The sequence below is a fragment of the Geotrypetes seraphini genome, chromosome 8 (assembly GCF_902459505.1).
Source record: "Geotrypetes seraphini chromosome 8, aGeoSer1.1, whole genome shotgun sequence".
Taxonomy (NCBI): Eukaryota; Metazoa; Chordata; class Amphibia; order Gymnophiona; family Dermophiidae; genus Geotrypetes; species Geotrypetes seraphini.
The window spans coordinates 106,318,573-106,343,794 of record NC_047091.1 but is presented as its reverse complement, the minus strand read 5'-3'; the positions used below and the strand labels follow the sequence as shown (position 1 = coordinate 106,343,794).

At 48.2% G+C, this 25,222-nt stretch overlaps 1 protein-coding gene across 4 annotated transcripts in view; it reads left to right on the top strand.

Moving 5' to 3' along the window:
- The window catches only part of KDM4B (lysine demethylase 4B), a 354,261-nt gene that overhangs the window by 78,998 nt on the left and 250,041 nt on the right, over positions 1-25,222 (top strand). For all 4 annotated transcript variants that reach the window (XM_033955335.1, XM_033955336.1, XM_033955333.1 and 1 more), the window contains exons 4-5: positions 6,641-6,755; positions 6,899-7,092. In XM_033955335.1, the coding sequence (XP_033811226.1) occupies positions 6,641-6,755; positions 6,899-7,092 (309 nt within the window). The remainder of the gene's footprint in view (positions 1-6,640; positions 6,756-6,898; positions 7,093-25,222) is intronic.

Genomic DNA, 25,222 nt, shown 5'->3' with positions numbered 1-25,222 from the left:
ACCCAGCGCTGGGAGGGAAATGCCCAATGAAACAGTCCTTGCAGTTGGGATGCATAATAATATGTAGAAAAATCAGGGACACCCATTCCCCCGTGTAACCTGTCCCAATACATACGTTCCCTCCGCACCCTAGGGGGTTTACGTGTCCAGATATAAGCAAAGGCCCGCCGTTGTAGCCTAAGCAAGAACCGTTTAGGAATTGAGAGAGGCAGGCAGGAGAACAGATACAAAAAACGAGGCAGCACATTCATACGCAAAGCACTAATCCTACCCATCCAAGACAATCTCAATCCCTCCCATCGATCCAGATCAGCAAACACAGTTCGTAGCAACGGAGGGTAATTCAATTCAAAAAGGTCAGAAAGTCTTCGAGATATACGCACACCGAGGTATTTAATGGATTTAGCCGCCCATCGAAACGAAAACGTAGCACGTAAGTCCGTTACCAACAAGTCCGGAAGGGAAACATTAAGCAATTCAGATTTTTCAATGTTAATTTTAAAGCCAGCCACCACACCAAACATAGTCAAAACACGAAGCACCTCTGTCAAAGAATGATGTGGGTGGGTCAAGGTAAATAAAATATCATCAGCATACAGTAAGATCTTATGTTCTTCGTCACCCACCACAATCCCTTGAATATCAGCATTCGCACGGATAGCAGCTGCTAAAGGTTCCATAACCAACGCGAAAATCAGCGGTGACAAAGGGCACCCTTGCCTAGTTCCTCTACGAATCATAAAATTAGCAGTATATCGTCCATTAACCCTTAAGCAAGCCTCCGGAGCAGCATATAATAAGGTCACCCAATGTAGAAAAGCACCCGAAATGCCCATCTTCTTCAAAGCTGCTAGCATAAACGGCCAATAAACCCTATCAAAGGCTTTTTCAGCGTCAACTGATAACAAGACAGCTGGAACAGAATCTTGATGGGCCACTCCAATAAGATCTAACACTCTTCGAATATTATCACCAGGTTGCCTCCCTGAGATAAAACCACACTGATCTCCATGAACTAGGAAAGGCAAAAAACGTTGCAACCGGACTGCCAAAATACGGGTAAACAGCTTATAATCAACTCCTAACAACGAAATAGGGCGGTAAGACCCACAAAGGAGGGGATCTCTCCCGGGTTTAAGAAGAAGAGAGACCGCAGCCTGACGAAACGAATACGGCAAACAATCCCCCTCCAAAAAGGAATTAAACAATCTAGTCAAAGGAGCGACTATATGGGCCTCCATTTTCTTATAAAACAGGGGCGAGAAACCATCAACACCCGGTGCTTTGGAAGCAGCCAAATGATGTATAGCTGCCACCACCTCAGCGGGTTGAATAGGGGAAGAGAGCCACTCTGCATCAACTTCCGCCAAACAAGGCAAGGTGACGTTAGATAGAAAAGCATCTATCTCCCCCTCCGTGGCTTCAATTTCCGGAGAGTACAGAGTCCGGTAGAAGGATAAAAAAGCCTGATGAATGGCCCCGTCATCTGCACAAAGCTGTCCCGATTCATTACGAATCCGAGTTATGGAATGTTGTGCCTGAGTTTGCTTGATCTGTGCAGCTAATAAGCGACCCGCCCTACCACCCCATTCGAAAAACCGTTGTTTCCGTCTCTGTAGGGCCCAAGCCATGCCCTCTAAATCAAGTTCCTGTAAATCCCTCCAGCACTCCGTCAGCGCTACCCCCCCAGCCACCGACGGAGCTCTCTTATGAGCATTCTCCAGGCGTCGAAGGCGGGACACCAGCTCTAATCTACGAGCCACTCGACATTGGTTACGATACGACCCTCTCGAAATACAACAACCCCGAAGGGTGGCTTTAAAACTTTCCCATAGAATCGCAACATTAATGCCAGCCACGTCGTTAAAAGCAAAAAATTCCTTGACATCAGTCTCCAATAGAGTCAAGGTATTGGGATCTTTCAACAAAGAGTCATTCATACGCCACAAACGACGACCACCTCTAACCTGTCCAACCTGTAACTCCAGAGTCAAGGGAGCATGATCTGACCACACCCGGGGTTCAATACTGGAGGCCAGGGCTCGAGGCAGAGCAACACGAGGCAGCATCCACATATCAATTCTAGTATATGAATCATGTTTCGATGAATAAAAGGTGTAATCCCGCGTGCCAGGGTGTAAATAACGCCACACATCTATCAAATCCTGCCTACGCAGGAAGCGCAGAAAAGCCCTTCTGTCGCTTCTAGCATAGCGGATGGAAGAATTGGATTTATCCTCCTGAGGATAGCAGGTAAGATTAAAGTCTCCACCTACAAGGAGAGTACCTTCAACATGATCTAACAGCACACGTTCTAACAACGTAAAGAAGGCCCCCTGACCAACGTTTGGGGCATAGACATTCAGTAAACTATATAAGGTGCCATCCAACTCAGCCTTGACCAGAATGTAGCGGCCCTCAACATCCCGCACCACCTCTCTCAATACCACCTGGACACGTTTATGAATTAAAATACCCACCCCCTGGGTCTTTTTCCGGACCTTATTAGAAGAAAGGAAAACATGTGGATAGCTATGATGTGTAAGCAATTTCTCATAGTGAGATTGAAAATGGGTCTCCTGAATAAATCCAACCGCACTATTCAGGCGGCTCATTTCTTTAAATAACAAGCGTCGCTTTTGTGGAGAATTCAGACCATGTACATTATAAGACAGCAAAGTAAGTTTATCCGTTTATACTAGAGAAGAAAAAGCACTTCATCACCAAATCAATATCCTGTTCCAAAGCAGCCAAATCAACCAACCCCTGCACTCGCAACCTTAAGAAAAACAATACACAAACATACTTCCATACAATCATACAAAAAAGCACTCGGTCACAACCCTTCCCAATACCAACACCCCCCCCTCCCCCCAACCCCCCAACAATACCCCACATGGTCCAGCTACCAAAGCACCTGGTAACCACGGTACAGGAAGTGTAGAGAAACAGTTCACAAAGGGACCCCCAGAACAAGCCCTATAAACAACCTTCGCGACAGAAGCCGCTCAGCAAAAAGAAGAAGAAACATACACAGCACAAAATTTCAGGAACACATCTCACAAACACAAATGTTCAAATGGATGAGGACGTAGCCGCTTCCAAAGGGCGACGGGCTGCAGCCGACCTAGCCACTCTCTGCCATCCCAACCCTCTTCCTGATTTGGGTATAGGTGACCTCTGAGGAAGTGGAGCCATTTCTGAAGCCGTCATCAAACCTGCTTCCACCATTCGAGACTGAACATCCGCCACAGACATTGCAGTGTAGTTCTTGCCTGCATGTGTAAAAGCCAGTCCGATAGGATAAATCCATCTATATCGAACACTGCGCTCCTGCAGTATACGGGTACAGTCTCTATACGTGCGCCGGCGGGCCAGGGTTGCTGGAGCTACATCAGGATAGACATCAATGTCCGCTTCTTCCCATTTAACAGTTCCCCCAGAACGCCTTACCGCCCTAAGCACATGTTCTTTATCCATATAACGATGGAAACAGGCCACAACATCACGAGGGCGGTTCACATCACGAGGGCCAGGGATGCGGTGAGCCCTATCCAGCAATGGTTTTCCCACTTCCACAGGTAAACCAGCGGACTCTAGTGCCTGTATACATATATGATCAATCACCTCCATACAGCGAGAGTCAGAAACAGTGTCAGGCACACCCCGAAAGCGAAGGTTGCACCGTCTGGAGCGATTCTCCAGATCTTCCAGCTTTAGGGTGCTCACATCAGCTTTTTCCTCCAGCGCTGCAATCCTGTCTCTTAACTGTGTTATTTCAGAGCCATGTGCCTCCACTGCAACTTCTGTCTCTCCCACTCGATTCCCGATTTCACCCACCTCACGTTTTAGCTCAGCAACAACAGCATGGATATCAGCTCGAACTGCAGAGATTTCAGATTTCAATTCCTGGAACCAGCCACGCATCTCCAGCTGTAAAGTCGGCAACGTTGCATCAGCATGTGAGCCCTCCGCAGCCGCGGTCGGGTCGGGCGCCATTTTAGAGCCAGTCTTAGGAGGCCCATTCGGGATCGGTGAAGAAAACGCTTTTATATCGGTTTGTTTTTTTCGCGTCGCCATCGGGACGCAGCAAAGCAGCTACACAAACTGGCTGAGGGAAGTAGACAGTGCAGGCACGCGAAATCGCGCGAAGATAGCCGAAATCAGCACGGGGGTCCGCGGAGCTATCGCTCTAGGCTGCCATCAGCCACGATGACGTCACTTCCTCCCACTCTGCCTCAGGAGTCTTGATAAATTTATTCATGCAAATCCCGAAAGTACTTAAATACACACTAAAATAAACTGCAGACTTTGTAGGCCAGATCCAGTATGTTATGGTGGTTTAATTTGACCAATCTCAGCAGAGGGATTCCGTCGGTGCTGCCGTTTTGGGAAGTGGTGACAATGGATGTCAGCTTGTCTGGCTGGGGAGCACAGCATTGACTCTACATGATTTGGGGCCAGTGGAGTTCTCTTCAGGCAATCTGGCCCATAAATTGCCTGGAATTGCGGGCCTAAACCTAGCTCGCCTCACCTTTGGAGAAGAGCTCGGGGGAAACAGGACGGCAGTCGTGTATATCAACTATCAGTGAGGTACCAGAAGCAAATGCCTGTCAATGGAAGCCAAGCTGTTCTTTCAATGGGTGAAAAGGAATGTCTCCCTACTGTCAGCAGTGTACTTTGCGGGGGCCTCCAACCTGATGGCGGATTTCCTCAGCTGGAACAAGCTCAACCAGTCGAAATGGGAACTATTCCCAACAGCCTTTCGGCTCATCCGCTGGAAAAGGGGCCTTCTGCTTCTGGACCTGATGACCTCTAGCCGTAATTACAAGGTTTTTCATTTCTTCAGCAGAAGACGTGGAGCTTGCAGGAATGGGGCAGGGATAGGAAAAGAACTCGCAGGAATGGGTCAGGGACAGGAAAAGAACTCGCAGGGATGGGAAAATTAGTTCCCGAGGAAAGCCTCCATTTGAATCACTCTTGACTTCATCTCTCAAGTATCTCTCTTGGAAAGTAATATTCCTCATATTGCTTACATCTGCACGCTGGGTCAGTGAACTGCAAATGCTAGTGTCAGATCCACCTTATACAACATTCTACCACGATGGGGTAGTTCTTCATACTCATGCAAAATTCCTCCCAAAGGTCATCTCCAAATTTTATCTGAACCAGTCTATAGTTCTTCCTGTCTAATTTCCAAGATCTCATTTTCATCCTGGTGAAGCTGCATGCCACACATTGGACTGTAAATGTGTTCTTTTTTATTACTTGGATTTAACATCATAGAACTTCCACTCAGCTATTCCTCTCATTCGATCCTAACAGACTTGAAGTTCCTGTAACCAAGAGGACCATGGCTTTATCGGGATTATATCTCTTTTTACTCTTCTTGGGCTGGGTCGACACTTGAAGATCATGTCACTGCACATAAAGTTCGAGCAGTGGTGACTTCAGTAGCCCATCTACATTTCACTCCCATTGAGGACATCTGTAAAGCAGCCACCTGGTTCTCAGTTCACACCTTCACATCCCACTACTGTTTGGAGAATTATTCCAGAAAGGATAGTCAGTTTGGCCAAGCAGTACTACAAAGTTTATTCTTTATTTCGATGCCAACTTCCCTCCAACCCAGGCTCATAGTAGTTGTCATTTAACCCTTTTTTCTCAGAGGCATGATCCCGGCAGCTAGGGAGTCCCAATGTGAGAATATACTGCCTGCTTGTCCTCAGATAAAGTGAAGTTATTTACCTGTAGCAGGTGTTATCTGCCTGCTGTCCACGGATATTCCCACAACCTTCCTACCTCCCCTAGTTGGCTTCTTAGCTTTGTTACTGAACTGTTAGTCCCATGAGCTGGCTTTAAAGTGACAATGCACTTGTTGACTGTCTTTACTGGGGCTCCGTGGATGACTTTTCGCTCTCTTTCTGAGGCCTGTTTTATTGTCATCCTCCTGGATGTGCCTTCACATTGGGTAAATGAATATACAAGAACACTCCTCCTTATTCCCTTCTAACCTTCATGTTTGTCATTTAATATCTGAATGTCCCTGTTAAGAAGATGAATATGAATGCATCCAGTTGGCTGACATTTTCATCTTTCCCAGCAGCACATACAATTTCTCATTTGAAATCTTCCTCCCTTAATATCTTTATGATTTCCTATCATTTTAGCAGTAAATATTTTCCTTTTATATTGTGTCTATGGGGAAACGAGTCTTCCAAGGAAATAATTGCAGACAATTAGAGATATCAATGACTCAGGAATTAATAAGAGTTACTGCTTAATGAAAACCTGCTTGTCTGATCTGAGGTATGGTGGTGTAATTGTAAGAGGATGACTTTGTATAGTGACCACTAGGTGGGGGTGGTGATCTTCAGCCCTCTGCTCATCTGCAATAAGCACCCCACAACCACCCATATCTGTTTCTTTTTGGAGAACATAGTGATCCTGGCAAAAACATGCAAACTTTGTACTGCACTCATAAAACTGATTATACTAACTACACAAATGTTAAAGCAAATGGTATTCAGACCTTGAAAATACATTTTTTTCCTCACTTCTGATGCTTGCTTAGGTATTCAGAACGCCGTTTTGATTTTAACCAAGACTTGTAAAGAATTTATTTTTGTTTTCTTTCTAGGTATTGCACGCCACGCCACCAAGATTTTGAGGACCTGGAGCGCAAATATTGGAAGAATCTAACATTTGTATCTCCCATTTATGGAGCAGACATAAGTGGTTCATTATATGATTCGGTAAGTGATTAACTATTCTTGTGCCTTTCAGTGATCAAGTACACAGGTGTTATATAACACTGTGTCCTCCCTGGGCAGGAATAGGGTTCTGCTTGGTTTTATTGACTAAATGAAACTGGCTGTTTTCTCTTTTCGGTGACCAGGATGTGAATCTGTGGAACATTGGAAATCTGAATACCCTCCTAGATATGGTGGAGCATGAATGTGGGATCATCATTGAAGGTGTCAACACCCCCTACCTGTACTTTGGCATGTGGAAGACAACATTTGCATGGCATACAGAAGATATGGATCTGTATAGCATCAACTACCTGCACTTTGGGGAGCCCAAATCCTGGTGAGTTCTGTGGTCTAGAGCTACCAATTTGACCTGAATTTTCCAAAGACTTCTGGCTGGCATAGTACCTATATCCTTTAGATTGTGAGTAGAGAATGACACGGGGAAAAAATTTGTCCCCATCCCCGCAAACTGTTTGATCCCATCTGCACAAGCCTTGAATAGTAATGATTTTATATTGAAATCATTTTATTAAAGTATAAAAATAAACAATATTCTGTACAACTGTCATTTTATAAATCGCAAATACAGAAAAAGGATCAACAAAACCCGTCTCACCTCACAATATCCCCTCCACTAGCAGGAAAACTGAATGCTACATAGAAAATCCATCCTAACAGAATACCTCAGTCACACACACAGAACACAAATGCATAATAGCTGACCAAAAATGATAAACATAAACCAAAATTCCAAGAAGCCACACCTTCCATGTAATACGATACCCAAAGAAATAGAAAGATCCAGTTCCTCCTATACTGTGCAAAATATAAAGATCACACATACCAGAGATATTGTTAGGTGAAGGAGTGCAATTAGGGCAGCTGTCTCCTGGCTAGAAAAAGCCCTAAGCCTCCTGGAAGCTGAAAATGGCATATTCTAATAGTGGGCTTTGGAATCCCCTCCCAAATATCCATGTCTAACACCAGCATGGCAGGATAATCATTTCGGTTCTCATATTTTCTAATCTACCTTTTGTTGTCTGGTCATTTTATTTTTCAAGTCATGTTGGTCCCAGGCTCTGGTTTCTGTTTCTCCTCTGTCCTCTTAACTCGCTTGCCAGGATCTGCTCATTTGACATTTCTTCTTCTTTGTGCACACCATCCACCTTCCATCTTTGTGTACCTATCTTTCCCTTCTCTGTGTCCCTTATACTTCCCTGTCCAGCATCTCCTCTGTGTCCATCTCCCTGTATTTATCATCACTACTGTGTCCTGCATTACTCATCTCCGTTCTGTGGTCCTATTCTCTCTCACATCTATTAATTATCCCAGGACAAGCAGGCAGGTATTCTCACTAGTGGGTGATGTCATCCGACAGAGCCCCGATACGGACGTCTCACAAGCATGTCTTGCTTGAAGAAACTCAGAAGTTTCGAGATGCCCGCACCACGCATGCGCCAGTGCCTTCCCGCCCGATGGTCCGGGCGTGTCTCCTCTTTTTCTTTTTCTTCCGCGGAGCTGAGAAGTTTACTTCAATTCTGCGCCAATTGAACCCGTTTTTTGCCTTCTGCATCGCCGCGGTTTGAGTTCTTTTGCTCTTGCCGTGCGTTTGTTTCTTTCTTTGGTTTCTTTTTCAAAAAAAAATAAAAATTTTTCCTTCTGACACCGGGTCGGCCGCGTGGCTTAGGCCCCACGCCTTCGACCTTGCGGCGGAACTTTTCCGGCCTATGTCCCGACCGATCACCGGTTTTAAAAAGTGTAGCAAGTGCCAGCGCGCGATTTCGCTCACGGACCCGCATTGACGCTGCCTGCAGTGTCTGGGTCAGGACCACTTTACGAAATCATGCCGGCTTTGCTCCACTCTCACAGCGCGAGCGTTTAAGCGCCGCTGTTTTTTGTGGGAGTCGATGTTCAAGGTGGAAGCTGTGTTGGATCCTTCGGCTTCGATATCGACTGGTGCTTCGACTCCGTCTGCGAAGCCTACTGCCTCCCCTGCTGCACCGGTTTCGGCCTCGACCTCGGCGCCGGTGCCTTCCTCCGTCTCCTCGGAGCAGGTACCGACCCCTACAGTTCCACCGGTGGTGCTCAAAGTGCCGAAGGCTGGCAAGCAAAAGCACTCGGCACCGAAAGAGCGCGGAGACCGTGCGGAAGAGCCCCCTTTTGGTGCGGATCCCTCCATATCGGCTTCGTTGCGGTCCATTTTGGAGGCTCAGTTTGTGGAACTCATGACCACCATGGGACCCCGGCTGATTGCCACGATCCAGGGTGATCTCCCAGTTCCAATTTCGAGGGGCGGGCCGCCCCCTCCTCCTCCTCCGCGCCGCACAACCTCATTGCTCGGCGAGGAGGAGCGGCGGTCGATGGCCGGTCCCTCGAGGAAGGCCTCCTTTAGCGACATGCCTCCCTTGGAGCCTATTCCCTCAAGGAAGGCCTCCCTTAATGACTTGCCTCCCTTGGAGCCTATTACCCCTCCCCATGACACAGTGTGGCATCCACCCTCGGGGCCTCCCAGTCCTGGGCATAGCAAGAAGCAGGACAAGTTCTTCCGAACCCCCTATCAAGCCTGGACGGCGTCTCGGGAGGTGTGGAATCTTCTGCCTCTCCGATCTACGGCCTCGAGTCCTATCTGCTCGTTGGAGGCTTCTGGGGATCAGTATACTCATCGGCGGTCTCGATCCCCCTCCAGGCATCGAGACGGGCGTCGATCCAGACACTCTTCGAGGCATTCCTCTCGGCACTCGACCATCTCTCCTCAAAAGAAATTGCCTCGTATGGGGTACTCGGCTGAGGCTGGGTCTCCTCCTCCGGGACCGGAGTTTGAGGACCCCGATGTTTTTCACTCACCCTGTTGTTCGCAGGCCTCTGTTGAGCCCGAGGCCTCGACTTCTTCCAGTCTTTCTCGACGACCGGCACTGGCGGACCAACTGTCTTTTTCCTCGTTTCTCAGACAAATGGTGGATGACCTAGACATAACACTCGATTCTGGTTCTCGATACTCCAAGGAGTACCTCGATATACCATGCACTTGCCTCATCCCCCAGCCGAGTCCCTGCGCCTGCCTCTGCATAAGCTCCTCGACCACACTTTCATGAGATGTTTTGAGTCTCCTTACTCGATCCCTGCGGTCCCTGGAAAATTGGATGCTCGGTACCGCACGGTGCATCATAAGGGCTTCGAGGGACCTCAGCTTTCGCATCAGTCCCTTCTGGTCAAATCCTCTCTCAAGCGGTCTCATCCAGCCCAGGTGTATGCTTCGGTGCCTCCGGGCCGCAAGGGCAGAACCATGGATAAGTTTGGACAGCGCATCTATCAGAATTCTATGATGGCGTCCCGAGTTCTGAATTATAATTTCCACTTCGCCACTTATTTGGAATTCTTTCTTCCTGTGCTTCGGAAGTTTACGCCCTACATCGAGTCCCAGGCTCGTTTTGAGTTCGAGGAGGTAGTTGCTTCGCTGTCCCAGCTTCGTCTTCAGTTGATGCAATCTTCCTATGATGCCTTCGAGCTCTCGGCCCGGGCTGCTGCCTGTTCTGTGGTGATGCGCCGTTTGGCCTGGCTGCGTACCATTGACATGGACCCGAATCTTCAAGACCGACTGGCAAACGTTCCGTGTGCTGGGGCGGATCTTTTTGACGAATCCATCGAGACAGTCACGAAGAAATTGTCTGATCATGAAAAGTCCTTTCAGTCCATTCTTCAGCCGAAGCCTCAGCAGTCTCGACCCTCTCGACCGCCCTTGATTTATCAACGGCGTTATCAACCGAGGCAAGCTCCACCTGCGAGGCAACCAGCGAAGCGGCAGCCTCCTCCGAAAGCTCAGCAAAAGCCTCAGCCGTCTACTGTCCCCAAGGCTCCTCAGCCTTTTTGACTGTCTCTTAGAGAGCATAACCAACCTCGTTCTGCCTCTTCCTGTTTTTCCCATCGGGGGGCGCCTCTATCACTTTTATCACCGCTGGGTGGCTGTCACCACCGACCTCTGGGTCCTTACTATCATCAGGGAAGGGTACTCTCTTCAATTCCATCGGGTTCCTCCGGACCACCCTCCAAGAGAGTATCCTTCAAACTTGACTCAGACCGCCCTTCTTCTTCAGGAAGCTCAAGCCTTGCTCCGGCTTCGTGCCGTCGAGCCAGTCCCTGTGGACCAGCACAACCGGGGGTTTTACTCCCTTGTCCCGGGGGTACTTCCTTGTCCCGAAGAAGACGGGCGACCTGCGACCCATTCTGGACCTCAGGGTCCTCAACAAGTTCTTGGTCAAAGAGAGATTTTGCATGCTGACCTTGCTTCTCTCTATCCCCTCCTCGAGCAGAACGACTGGTTGTGCTCTCTGGATCTCAAGGAGGCCTACACTCACATTCCCATTCATACGGCCTCTCGCAAGTTCCTCAGATTTCGGGTGGGATATCTACATCTGCAGTATCGAGTGCTTCCATTCGGCCTATCCTCGTCTCCCAGAGTCTTCACGAAGTGTCTGGTAGTGGTGGCCGCGGCACTCCAGAGCAAAGTTCTTCAGGTATTTCCCTACCTCGACGACTGTCTCATCAAGGCCTCCTCGGCTCCGGAGGTCAACTCGGCGACCCTGGCCACTATTTCCTTCCTGCAGAGTTTGGGCTTCGAGATCAACTTCCCCAAATCTCACATGAGGCCGACCCAGTCTCTCCCATTCATCAGAGCAGTCCTGGACACCATCCGACTGAGAGCATTCCTTCCTCCTCAACGCATGGATGCTCTTCTTCATCTCTGCCAGTCTGTGTCTTCTCACCAGTCCATCTCAGCGAGACACATGATGGTCCTCCTGGGCCACATGGCCTCTACAGTTCATGTGACGCCGTTTGCCAGACTCCATCTCAGAATTCCTCAGTGGACCCTGGCATCTCAATGGACTCAGGTGTCAGATCCGTTGACTCGACACATCATCGTCACTCCTGCACTTCGGCAGTCTCTACTTTGGTGGATGACCTCTTCGAATCTATCCAGAGGTTTGCTGTTTCACACTCCTCCCCACCAGAAGGTTCTCACAACCGATTCCTCGACCTATGCCTGGGGAGCTCATCTGGATGGTCTTCGCACTCAGGGATTCTGGACCGGTGCAGACCGTCTCCATCAAATCAATCTTCTGGAATTCAGAGCCATCTTCAATGCTCTTCAAGCTTTTCAACATCTGCTTCACGACATGGTGGTCCTCATTCGCACAGACAATCAGGTCGCCATGTATTATGTCAACAAACAGGGGGGCACGGGCTCGGCCTCCCTCTGCCAGGAAACTCTCAGAGTCTGGGATTGGGCGGTGCGCCACAATGCCTTCCTCAAAGCTGTATACATTCAGGGGAAGGACAATGTCTTGGCAGACAACCTGAGTCGTCTTCTCCAGCCTCACGAATGGACGCTCCATTCCGAGTCCCTTCATCAAATCTTTGCACAGTGGGGGACGCCTCAGATAGACCTATTTGTGGCTCCCCACAACTTCAAGCTGCCTCAAATCTGCTCCAGGATCTACACTCCTCATCGTCTCGAGGCGGATGCCTTTCTGCTGGATTGGGGGAATCGCTTTCTGTATGAGTTTCCTCCTTTTCCTCTCATTCAAAAGACTCTGGTCAAGCTGAAGTCCGACCATGCCACCATGATTCTAATAGCTCCTCGGTGGCCCAGACAACCTTGGCTCTCCCTTCTACTTCAACTCAGCAGCAGGGAGCCATTCCTTCTTCCAGTGTTTCCTTCACTGCTTACTCAGCATCAGGGATCTCTGCTTCATCCCAACCTGCAGTCTCTCCACCTGACAGCTTGGTTCCTCTCAACGTGACTCCTCACCAGTTTTCCCAAGCGGTGAGGGATGTCTTGGAGGCTTCCAGGAAGCCTGCTACTCGACAATGCTACTCCCAAAAATGGACTAGATTTTCTTCCTGGTGTATTTCCAATTCTAAGGAGCCTCAGCGAGCCTCCCTATCCTCTGTTTTGGACTATCTTCTACACCTGTCTCAGTCTGGTCTCAAGTCTACATCTATACGAGTCCATCTAAGTGCTATTGCGGCTTTCCATCAGCCTCTCCAGGGGAAACCTCTCTCTGCTCATCCTGTGGTTTCCAGATTTATGAAAGGTCTTTTTCATGTCAATCCTCCTCTCAAACCTCCTCCAGTGGTTTGGGATCTCAATGTTGTCCTTTCTCGGCTTATGAAACCTCCTTTTGAGCCTCTCAACAAGGCTCCACTGAAGTTTCTCACTTGGAAAGTGGTTTTTCTGGTGGCCCTCACGTCTGCTCGCAGGGTCAGTGAGCTTCAGGCCTTGGTGGCGGATCCTCCTTTCACAGTATTCCATCATGACAAGGTGGTCCTTCGCACTCATCCGAAATTCCTGCCTAAGGTGGTCTCTGAATTTCATCTCAACCAATCCATTGTTTTACCAGTGTTTTTTCCAAAGCCTCATTCTCACCCTGGAGAATCAGCTCTTCATACTCTGGACTGTAAACGTGCTTTGGCTTTCTATCTGGATCGTTCCAAACCACACAGAACTGCTCCTCAACTATTCGTCTCTTTTGATCCAAACAAGTTGGGACGACCTGTATCAAAGCGCATCATCTCCAACTGGATGGCGGCTTGTATCTCTTTTTGCTGTGCCCAGGCTGGATTACCCCTTCCCTGTAAGGTCACAGCCCACAAGGTCAGAGCAATGGCAGCCTCTGTAGCCTTCTTCAGATCGACACCGATTGAGGAGATTTGTAAGGCTGCCACTTGGTCCTCGGTTCATACATTCACCTCTCATTATTGTCTGGATACTTTCTCCAGAAGGGATGGATGATTTGGCCAAACAGTGTTGCAAAATTTATTCTCCTAAGTTGCCAACTCTCCCACCATCCCATTGAGGTTAGCTTGGAGGTCACCCACTAGTGAGAATACCTGCCTGCTTGTCCTGGGATAAAGAAATGTTACTTACCGTAACAGTTGTTATCCAGGGACAGCAGGCAGCTATTCTCACGTCCCACCCACCTCCCCTGGGTTGGCTTCTCTGCTAGCTACCTGAACTGAGGAGACACGCCCGGACCATCGGGCGGGAAGGCACTGGTGCATGCGCGGTGCGGGCATCTCGAAACTTCTGAGTTTCTTCAAGCAAGACTGCTTGTGAGACGTCCGTATCGGGGCTTTGTTGGATGACATCACCCACTAGTGAGAATAGCTGCCTGCTGTCCCTGGATAACAACTGTTACGGTAAGTAACATTGCTTTTCCCTCTTGTGTCCATATATCCCCTCTCATATCTGGCATTGCCCCTCTCTATCCATGTACTATTCCCATGCAGCATCTCCCTTTGTGTCGCTGTCCCTATTCTCTTCTCCATGCCCATTATTTTCCCCTCCATTTCTGATACCTCCCTGTGTATCTCCCTCTCTCCACTGTGTGTTCAGTATTTCATTCCTTCTTCCTTCACCCGCATCTCTCTTTCCCTTCTCTTCCCTTCAGCTCCTCCCCCAACAGATCCAGCACCTCTCATAACTTCCCTCCAGCACCCCCTTCCTACAGCTCCTCTAGCTTTCTCCCTTCCCTTCAATTCCAGCCCTCTTCTCCATAGGTCAAGCACATCTCTCTCCATTTCCTTCAGCTCCAGCCCCCTCTTATGCCCTTTTCTTCTGCCCCAGCCTTTCCACCTTTGCCCTTTCCTCCTACCCCAGCATCTGCTTTGTTAACGGCTCCAGATCCCCCCCTCCTTGTGAGTCTGGTGGGTCCAGCCCTCTCTGCCTCATGGGTCTGGTGGATCCAGCTGGTTTCCCTCCCTCCCTCCCTACTGCTGGCATATACCTTGAAGAAGAGCGAGCCAATTGACGGTGCTCACGATAGTGACCTTCTCTCTGCCAGGTGCCTCCATATAATGCAACTTTCTCTTTTAGCAGAGGGAAGACCGCGACTCCCTGCCCCGTGTTTATTCTTACCTGTGCTTCTGCAGCCTTTTGTCTCCTGCTGCCTGCATTCTCCAGTATCTCATCTCCCTCCCCCTGGTGGCCCTCTGATCTTGCCTATATACAGGCTGCTCTACTCTAGTCAGAGTCTTCCTCCTCTAGTGGCCTGCCCACAGGAAATGGAAGTATTGTTGGAGGAGGCAGGGTGCTAGAGAGGGTGGACTCTGGCTAGAGCAGAGCAACCTGTATGCAGGCATCATAGGGCTGCAAGGGGGGAGGGATGATCTCTAGGCATCAGGAAACAAAAGGCTGCTGAAGCGGAGATAAAAGGGAACATGGTAGCAGTGGGGCAGAAGCTAAAGGAGAACCTGGGGCAGCGGTAGGAGAGGATGAAATGAGGAGCGAGCAGCTTGATACAATTAATGCATTAAAATTATCAGTGCAAGTTAAAAATTTTTAACGCATTAATTGCGTTAAAAAAAAGCATTACATGTGCAGCCCTATTTTGTAGCAATTGATCTTTTCACCTAAATACTTAGAGCTGTTTGATCTTAATCCTTTAAACATCACCTATTGATTTACTGTTAACCAGTTCAATTTATTCAGTAGTGGTGTTGCATTCTGTCTCTGTGAACAATCCAAAATGACTTTGGCTGTTAAAGCTCACTCCTCACTCAGTTAAAGGGTGTTATAATAATTCTGCCATATCTTGTATCGCTGTAATAATGCAACCATAGCCTATGCCACTGTTTTAAATTTTGCAATCTCCAGAAAAGGTTTAAAATTAGATTCAATAAAAAATTAAATCCGTGCCGAGCGCTATTCTGTAAACAGCACACCGAGTTATCCTAGGACAAGCAGGCAGCATATTCTCACAGGAATGGGGTTAATAAAGAGCTGTGCCTTCAGTCAGAGCAGACTCCTGCCTTTCTTGTCATCTCTCCACACCCCTGGACCAGTAGCGACAGCTCTGTGTGCTTTTAACTTCGCTACACAGCTGCTGCTACAAATAGTTTAGATGTGGTTTCATGAGGTTACCTTGGGGCCTTTGCTAGGCTGGCCTGCTTTGATGATGCGAGACAGGTTGGCCTAGCAATGGCCCCAAGGCTGCCTGATGTAACCATGGCTAAACTAATGCTAGCGGCAGCTGTGTGGCGAAGTTAAAAGCACACAGAGGAAAGGTATTGCTGGAGAGGGAAGGAGATAAGGGAGAAGGATACTGCTGGACAGGGGGGAGGAAAAAAGGAATGAAACAGCTGGCAGGGAGAGGAGGGGAAGGGGTCAGGATGGAATGGAGAGATCAGATTAGGGAAAGGGGGAGAGACAGAGGAATGAGAAAGTAGAGCGAGATTGATGCTGGGAAGGGGGTCAGCAGAGAAAAAGGAGAGAGGGACAAAGATGCTAGATCTGGTGTAAGAGATAAAAATGAAGAGTGCAGTGAAGCTGGAATGAATCATGTAAAAAGGAGATAGGCTGGATGGAAAAGGAAGAGGGGCATAGAAAGAAGGCAGATACCATATGGCAGAGGGAGAGGGCAGACAGTGGATGGAAGAGGCAGATGCTGGATTGAAGAGACAGAGAGGGCAGACGCTGGAAGGAAGAGAGTGAAATGAAGATGAAAGCAGAAATCAGAGATAACAAAAGGTAGAAAAAAATAATTTTATTTCTATTTTGTGATTAGAATATATCAGATTTGAAATATGTATCCTGCTAGAGCTGGTGTTAGACATAACTGGGGACTGCAAAGCCCAGGCAGTGCTTCTTTAGCTTCCAGCTGGCTTAGGGCTCTCTGTGACCAGGGGGCAGTTGCTCTAGTTGCATTCCCCTAACACTTCCTGTCATGTGTGACTGCGGTATTCTGTTAGCATGATATTTCTGTGTAGCATTCTGTAATAATTTGGCTTATTCCGTAGCTCCTTGATAGTAGAGGGGATATATGTGAAGGGTAGGGGAGACAGGGGTTTTGTTGATCCTTGCTTTGTATTATTTGTATTTATAAAATGACATTTGCACAGAATATTGTTTCTTTTTATACTTTAATAAAATACGTTCAATATAAAATCATAACTATTTGATCAGATGGTTTGCGGGGACCGACCTCATGGGGACGGGGCGGAGACGGGGGATTTTATTTCAGCCATAGTAGTTTGCCAGTCCACAAAATAATTCTTTTATTTCCGTCGGTCCATAGGTGTAAAAAGGTTAAAGAACACTGCCTTAGATTACTCCTGAGCCTATCTATCGCCTTTTAACTTCATCCTATGCCCTCTCATTCCAGAGCTTCCTTTTAAATGAGACTCAACTCATGTGCATTTATGTTATGTAGATATTTAAACGTCTCTATTATATTTCCCCTCTCCTGCTTTTCCTCATAGTATACATATTGAAATCTTTAAGTCTGTCTCCATATGCCTTATGACGAAGACCACGCATCATTTTAGTAGCCTAATTCTAGACCAACTCCATCCTTTTTAGATTTTCTTGAAGGTGCGGTCTCCAGAATTGTACACTATATTCTAAATGAGGTCAACACCTCCTTTTTCCTACTGGTCCAATGATGGGCCAGAACAGGAAGGATCCCTCCCATTTCCTGTCCCAGCTGACTCTGACACAATCCTCCTGTCTTCCAGACTTAAAAAAAACCCTACCTTTTAAAGCCCTAATGGTCCAGCAGCGACCAGGGCAGAAGCGATTTTCATATAGTCCTGCCCCGTGCAGAGCTTCTATTTGAAATGGCTGCTGTGAGATCGCAGGAACTCGCAAGGTTGCTGCAAGAATTTGTAACAGCCATTTCAGATAGCAGCTCTGCATGAGGAAGGAGCATAGGAAGCTTGCTCCTGCCTAGGTTCACCGCTGGACCACCAGTGCTTTAAAGGTAGAGTATTTTTTTAAGTCTGAGAGGCGGGAGGGAGATGGTATCAGAGTTGGCTGGGACAGGAGGTGGGAGGTATCTCTCCTGTCCTGACCCATCGCTCGACCACCAGGGCTTACAGCATCCCAGGGGAGACCTGCAAGGCATCAGGGGAAGGGGGCTGAGTGCAGAGCCTGGCAAGGCAGTGAGGGAGGGGGGCTGGGCACAGAGCCTGGTAGGGCAGGGGAGGGAGGGAGACTGGGTGCAGAGCCTGCCAGGGGAGGGAAGGGGACTGGGTGCAGAGCCGGGTAGTAAGGGAGGGAAGGGTGTAGTGCTGGGCAGGGAAGGATGGGAGGGAGTGGGGCTGGGGGCAGAGCCTAGAAGTGCATTTGAATGTAATCCCCCAGTTTATATTCCAGTTAACCTTTATTCCTCCTTTTTGGAGGGGAAAAAAAGGTCACCTTGGTTTATATTCGGATTGGTTTATATTTGCGTATATATAGTATTTGCCAAATGCAGCAGGTGGCACAGCCATTCTAACCCCTTCCTCACCCCAAACACAAATCTTTAGTGATCTGTGTGTCAAATGAACAGTGAGCTGACGTCACAGGTATGCCATTTACTTTCGGGGGGGGGGGGGGGGTGGTACAATTCTGGGAGAGGCTGAAATTAAATTTGGGTTTGCTTTAGTCGGTGGTGGAGAGCAGAGATGAAATTTTTGACCTATCCACTTTTGGTCTTGGGCCCTCTTTAAATCGGCTGTCTGGCTACACTTCTGCTTTTACCTCCTTTAGTGTCACAGTTCCTTTATATTGGAATTTAACCCCTTACCTTAGGAATGCAACCTCTTATATTTTAGTTTATGAAAGAGGTCAAGACTTTGATTTTTGCCTAATTCTTTAAGGGAATCCATGCACTGCTATTGCTATTAGAATTTAGAGTGCAAGTCTCTGAATGTGGATATAGCAAGTTAGAGAGGTGATCCATATCCTAATGTCAGTAAAAATAATTGTGTTATGAAATATGAAATGATATAACAAGGTATTATGCTTGTGTATAATGTCTTTCTTGTTAAATGTTCTGTCTCCCCAAGTATATTATGGAATGTCTATAAATTTGCCTTTGCAGAGCATTAATCTATTAGATAAAACATAATATAATTATGACAGACACATGTGTCAGAGATTGAAGATGACATAATTAACATAGTTAAAACAAAGGTGACTTGTTTTTGCTACAGTCTGAGTTGCCATAGTAAGCTTAGGGTCCAATGTTCATCTCAAACTTGCCTTTTTTGTAGGTGCATAGTATCTTTTATTTTCTGTGGATTTACCGTATTTTTCGCTCCATAAGATGCACTTTTTTTCCACCTAAAAGTGGGTGGAAATCTCGGTGCGTCTTATGGAGCAAAGGTACAAATTTTAACCTCCCCGCACCATTTTAAAATTCCCCGCTGCCACAGCACCACCTTTAAAAATACCCACCCATCTATCCTCTTGCTGTTGCCGCACTTTTAAAAACATCTGTCCACCGCTGCCCCTTTAAAAACACCCGTCTGCCACCGCTGTCATCACCGTTGTAGTACCTGGTGGTCCATTGTGTGTCCCTCCCTCGCTAGCAGCACACAAGTCAGGAGCGTGGATGTCAGGAGCAATTTTTCCATGCTCCCGATTGGGCCTGCGCCGCTTTCTGAATGGATGACATCAGTTCTTGCGGGACTCGCGAGAATGACGGCAACCATTTAGAAAAATGGAATGGGGCCAGACGGGAGTGCGGAAAGCTCGCACCTGACATCCGCACTCCTGACCTGTGTGCTGTTAGCGAAGGAGGGATACACACTAGATCACCAGGTATGGGGAGATGATCTAAAAGTACTGGAGGGGAGTGGGGAATGATTTAAAAGTACTAGGGTGGGAGGGTGATCTAAAAGTATAAATATACAAAAGAGGTAGAGTGTGGTTTTGGCCAGAAATGGTGACCACAGGCCCAAATCTCTTCTTGGGATCCTTTGGTTGACAACAGAGGTGGCAAGCAAAAAATTAAATTTAGTCATGGATGGACTAGGCACAGAGGATCCCTGGTCATAAAAAAAAAGTGTAAGATCTGAGATGATTTAGTATAGGCCACTTTTCTGTAAAATATCCAAAATGGATAACAGCAGAGTAAAATATAATTAAACAGGTGCTGCAGTAGGTAGGAAAATGAGCAGACAGATGAATCTAGCCCTGTCCCTGCCTGTCCTGTGGCCAGCCTACCACTAGATCACCAGAGGGACAGGGTACATAGCCTGGCAGGGAGGAGGGACAGGGTGCATTGGCAATGAGTGTGGGTTGGGTGCAGAGACTGGCAGGGAGAATTTGGTTCAGAAAGTTTTTTTTTTTTTTCTAGTTTTCTTCCTCTAAATCTAGGGTGCGTCTTATGGAGAGAAAAATACAATAGATTTTGATTTAGCTAGCTAAAGAATTTTGCCAGAGGTTCATTCTAGCTGGCAGTGGATTGACTGGGAGGAGAAGCAGATGAGTGAGACTGTGGCAATTAGATGTGAATGCCAGACCATAGATGACTAGAAACCTGTTGGCACTGAATCTAACTTTATTACATAAGTATCAGTTTTTAATGCACAGGCCATATTACTGTGACAAAGATGACAGGGTTAGTTTGGTAAGAACATGATATGCTGCTGTTTAATCTCTGAGCCTGACAAAACACACTTCGGTGTTGCTCCTCCTTTTTCATACTGAACACTTGTCTCTCAGTATGCCTTCATATCACTTTATCAGAATTTGATGATGGCGAACCGTGTCCTTAACTACAATTTCATCTTCACGTCCTACCTCCGGTTCTGTAAAATGCCCTCCGCTCATTCCGAGAGGTCGTGCCAGAGCCTCGGCATCGGGAGTTTCGTCTCCTCGAGGAGACCCTCTTCCAACTCCGCCTGTTTATGTTTCAGGCCTCTTACGACGCCTTTGAATTGTCCTCGAGAGTTACAGCCTTTGCGATCGCCATGCGTCGCCTCGCTTGGCTCCGGATTGTGGATATGGATCCGAATCTACAGGATCGCCTTGCCAATCTCCCATGTGTGGGTCATGAGCTCTTCGATGATTCCATCGAGGCGGCCACGAAGCGCCTCTCAGACCACGAGCGGTGTTTTGCGTCTCTGGTGAAACTTAAACCTAAGGCCCCTCCGGCTCATCCATATAAAATCCCTCTCCGGAGGTATCCACAAAAATCCACTCCTGCTTTCTCTAGGTCTCCTTCGAAATGGCCCCTGCAGCAGCAGCAACAGCAACGTCAACCTAAGACTCAGCTGCTGGCCCCGGCGAAGACCGGGCTGTCCTTTTGACAATTCCAGTCCAAGCCTTCGGGCTCCCTTCCTCCTGGAGCCTTCCCCCCTCCCCATCGGGGGTCGTCTCCATCATTTCTATATCCAGTGGGAGAGTCTTACTATCGACAGTTGGGTCCTGTCTATCATCCGGGAAGGGTACTCCCTCCACTTCAGTCGTGTATCCCCGGACTTGCCTCCAAGAGAGTTTCCTTCTGTTCAGTCTCAGCTTCCCCTCCTCCTACAGGAAGCTCAGGCTCTTCTTCACCTTCGGGCGGTTGAGGAGGTTTCCCCGGAGCAGTGGAACTCCGGATTTTATTCCCAATACTTTCTGATACCCAAGAAGTCGGGGCATCTGCGTCCGATCCTGGACCTCCGTGCTCTGAACAAGTTTCTGGTCCGGGAACGATTCAAAATGCTCACCCTTCCCACATTGTATCCCCTCTTGGATGAGGGGAACTGGCTGTGCTCACTGGACCTCAAGGAGGCGTACATGCACATTCCGATACACCCGGCCTCTCACCGGTATTTGAGATTCAGGGTGGGGAATCTCCATCTCCAGTATCGTGTTCTTTCCTTCGGCCTGGTGGCCTCTCCGAGGGTTTTCATGAAATGTCTGGTTGTGGCGGTTGCGGCCCTGCGCCTCTGTGGCCTGCAGGTGTTTCCCTACCTCGACGACTGGTTAATCAAAACGTCTTCTCGCAACGAAGTCCTGCGAGCGACAAGTCAGACCATCTTGCTCCTTCAAAGTCTCGGCTTCGAGGTGAACTTTCCCAAGTCTCACCTCTGCCCGACCCAGTCTCTCGAGTTCATCGGAGCAGTCCTGGACACAGTTCATCTCCGCTCCTTCTTACCTCGCCCTCGTCAGGAGGCCCTAATCCATTTGTGCCGAAGTGTGACCCATCTGCACTCGGTGCCGGCTCGGCTCATGATGGTCCTCCTTGGTCACATGGCCTCCACGGTTCATGTGACTCCTTTTGCCAGACTTCACCTCCGTGTTCCTCAATGGACTCTGGCGTCCCAATGGAACCAGGATTGGGATTCTCTCTCCCGACGCATTGCCGTGACTCCTTTGTTGAAGAGGTCTCTCTGTTGGTGGATGCTCTCTTCAAATCTTTCCAGAGGTTTTCTGTTTCATGCTGCTCCTCCGCAAAAGGTCCTCACGACAGACTCGTTGACCTATGCTTGGGGGACTCATCTGGCGGTCTGCGCACCCAGGGTCTTTGGTCCCGGGCCGACCGCCTTTGTCACATCAATCTTCTGAAGCTTTGAGCAGTTTTCCTTGCTCTGAAAGCCTTTTGTCGCCTACTTCGCGACCGGGTGGTGCTAGTTCACATGGACAACCAGGTCGCCATGTATTATATCAACAAACAGGGGGGCACGGAGTCCAGGTCCCTGTGCCAGGAGGCGCTGCGACTCTGGGATTGGGCCATCCGCCGCAACATATTCATTCGAACTGTCTACATTCAGGGCCAGCAGAACTGTCTGGCAGACAAGTTGAGTCGTCTTCTGCAGCCTCACGAGTGGTCCCTCCATTCTGTGACCCTGCGTCAGGTGTTTGCTCATTGGGGGACTCCGAACGTCGATCTGTTCGCGTCCCCCCCCTTCAATCACAAGTTGCCCCGCTTCTGCTTCAGGGTTTACACTCCTCTCAGGATTGAGGCGGATGCCTTCTTTTTGGATTGGACGAACGAGTTCCTGTATGCGTTCCCTCCATTTCCTCTGATTCTGAAGACTCTCGTCAAGCTCAAGTCTTTGCGTGCCACCATGATTCTGATAGCTCCTCGGTGGCCCCGACAACCTTGGTTTTCCCTTCTGTTGCAACTCAGTTCCAGGGAGCCTCTTCCTCTGCCTATTTTTCCTTCTCTGCTTACACAGAGTCAGGGTTCTCTGCTTCATCTCAACCTCCAGTCTCTGCACTTAGCTTGATTCCGCGAGACTTAATGCCCTCATTCCAGTTCTCCCAGCCTGTGCTGGATGTCCTGGAGGCGTCTCCGAAGGAGTCCACTCGCCAATGTTACCATCAGAAGTTGACTCGCTTTTCTTCCTGGTGTGCTACTAGGCAGCTAGAGCCGCTGTCCGTCTCCTTGTCAGCTGTCCTGAATTATCTGTTGCATTTGTCTGGTGCTGGGCTCAAGTCCTCTTCGGTTCGAGTCCACCTTAGTGCCATTGCTGCTTTTCATCAGCCGATTGACAGGAAGCCTATTTCTGTTCATCCTGTGGTTTCCCGCTTCATGAAAGGACTTTTCCACGTTCATCCGCCCCTCAAATCTCCTCCGGTGGTTTGGGACCTTAACGTGGTCCTTGCCCAATTGATGAAACCCCTGTTCGAGCCGCTAGCACGGGCTCACTTAAAGTATTTTACTTGGAAAGTTGTGTTTCTTATTGCTCTCACTTCTGCCCGTCGGGTTAGTGAGCTTCAAGCCTTGGTAGCGGACCCACCTTTCACTGACTTCCATCACGATAAGGTGGTTCTCCGTACCCGTCCTAAGTTCTTGCCTAAGATTGTTTCTGATTTTCACATCGACCAATCTATTGTTCTTCCTGTGTTTTTTCCGAAGCCCCATTCTCATCCTGGGGAAGTGGATCTACATTCTCTTGATTGTCAGCGTGTGCTGGCCTTCTACTTGAAGCGCACCACTCCGCATCGTTCTGCTCTCCAGCTGTTCCTTTCTTTCGATCCTAATCGCTTGGGTCGCTCTGTCTCTAAGCGGACCATTTCTAACTGGTTGATCGCTTGTATTTCTTTCTCTTATCCTGCCGGGTCGAGTCACAGGCCACAAGGTCAGGGCGATGGTGGCGTCTTTTGCTTTCCTCCGCTCCACTCCCATTGAGGAAATCTGTAAGGCTGCCACTTGATCCTCGGTTCATACGTTCACCTCTCACTACTTTCTGGATGCTTTTTCCAGGCGTGATGGCCACTTGGCCAGTCAGTTTTGCAACATCTATTTACCTAAATTGCCAACTCTCCCTCCCATCCCTTTCTGGTTAGCTTGGAGGTCACCCACATGTAGAGAATATGATGCCTACTTGTCCTGGGATAAAGCACAGTTACTTACCGTAACAGGTGTTATCCAGGGACAGCAGGCAGATATTCTCACAACCCACCCACCTCCCTGTGGTTGGCTTCTTTGCTTGCTGTCTGAACTGAGGAGACGCATGCCCTAGGCAGGGTGGGAGGGGCACACGTGCATGTGCGGGCCAATCGCAAGTCTGAAGGTCTTCGAGTAAGTCTGCTTGCAAAAACGTTCACTAGGGGGGCTCTGTCGGTGATGTCACCCATATGTAGAGAATATCTGTCTGCTGTCCCTGGATAACACCTGTTACGGTAAGTAACTGTGCTTTATTAGACCTAGAGAAATCGAGATATTGCAGCTGATGAATCTGCCAAATCTTCCCTCTCTCTCTCTGCCTTTCTTGCCTAACCTCTATCTCTGTCCTATCCAATATTGTATTTTACTTCCATATTCCTTCCTTATTTTACAATTGTTGTAAACTGCCCTAGGTACAGTACAAGTCCGTATATATCATGGGGAACTGGATTGGAGTATAATAAGATATAATTTGCACCCCACTCGCATAACTTCAAAAGGACACCTCAGCCCCACCACTCCACCGCTATGTTGTCTCAAAATCGCGGGAAGAATTACATGGTGCCTCATCATTGGCTGTCCATCTTGAATATAGTTCTGATAATTTTCCAATTAGTCATATTTTTATAATTATAAATTAAGTAAATGGTATAAATATAGATATAAAGTGCGTTTATACTTAACTTAATCACAGCAAAACCTGGGAGTCTGACCCGACATGTTTCGCACAAGTGCTGTTTCAAGGGTCTCCTAAGGTCGCTGCCGTCATCCGACTTGGATAGTTCTAAGGAAGATTGACTCTTTGTACAAAATATAATCCTGTCCTGGTATTGATAAGCTGCAATTACCACATCAGATTATGAACGGCCGACTTGCATCCTATGTATGTCAGAGGGAAGGCTTCTGGGTCAGCCACGGGCTGTGTGTAGGAGCCGCTGCCTGCGGTTTTTTTAAAGAGAAATGAGTTCGGCTGGAAGGAGGGAGCTGGCCAGAAGAAAGTAAACACCCACAGGAAGGAGAGACAGCATGGAGGGAGAGAGGGGGGGTGCATTGTGATGTTAGAGGGAGGGAGAGAGACTTGGGACACCGAAGGGAGAAGCAGGACCCTCATTTGTAAGTGCAAGTCAGACATAAGTCAGACATTCATAATATGGCAGTCGTCTTGAACTCAAATCCTTAGTGGGGCCACATTTTGGATTTGTAGGTACTTGGAGGGCCGCAGAAAAAGTGGTTAATGTCTTTATTAAAGAAATGACTACTTTGCATGAGGTAAAACTCTTTATAGTTTATAAATCTTTCCTTTAACAGTTAAAGAAAAGA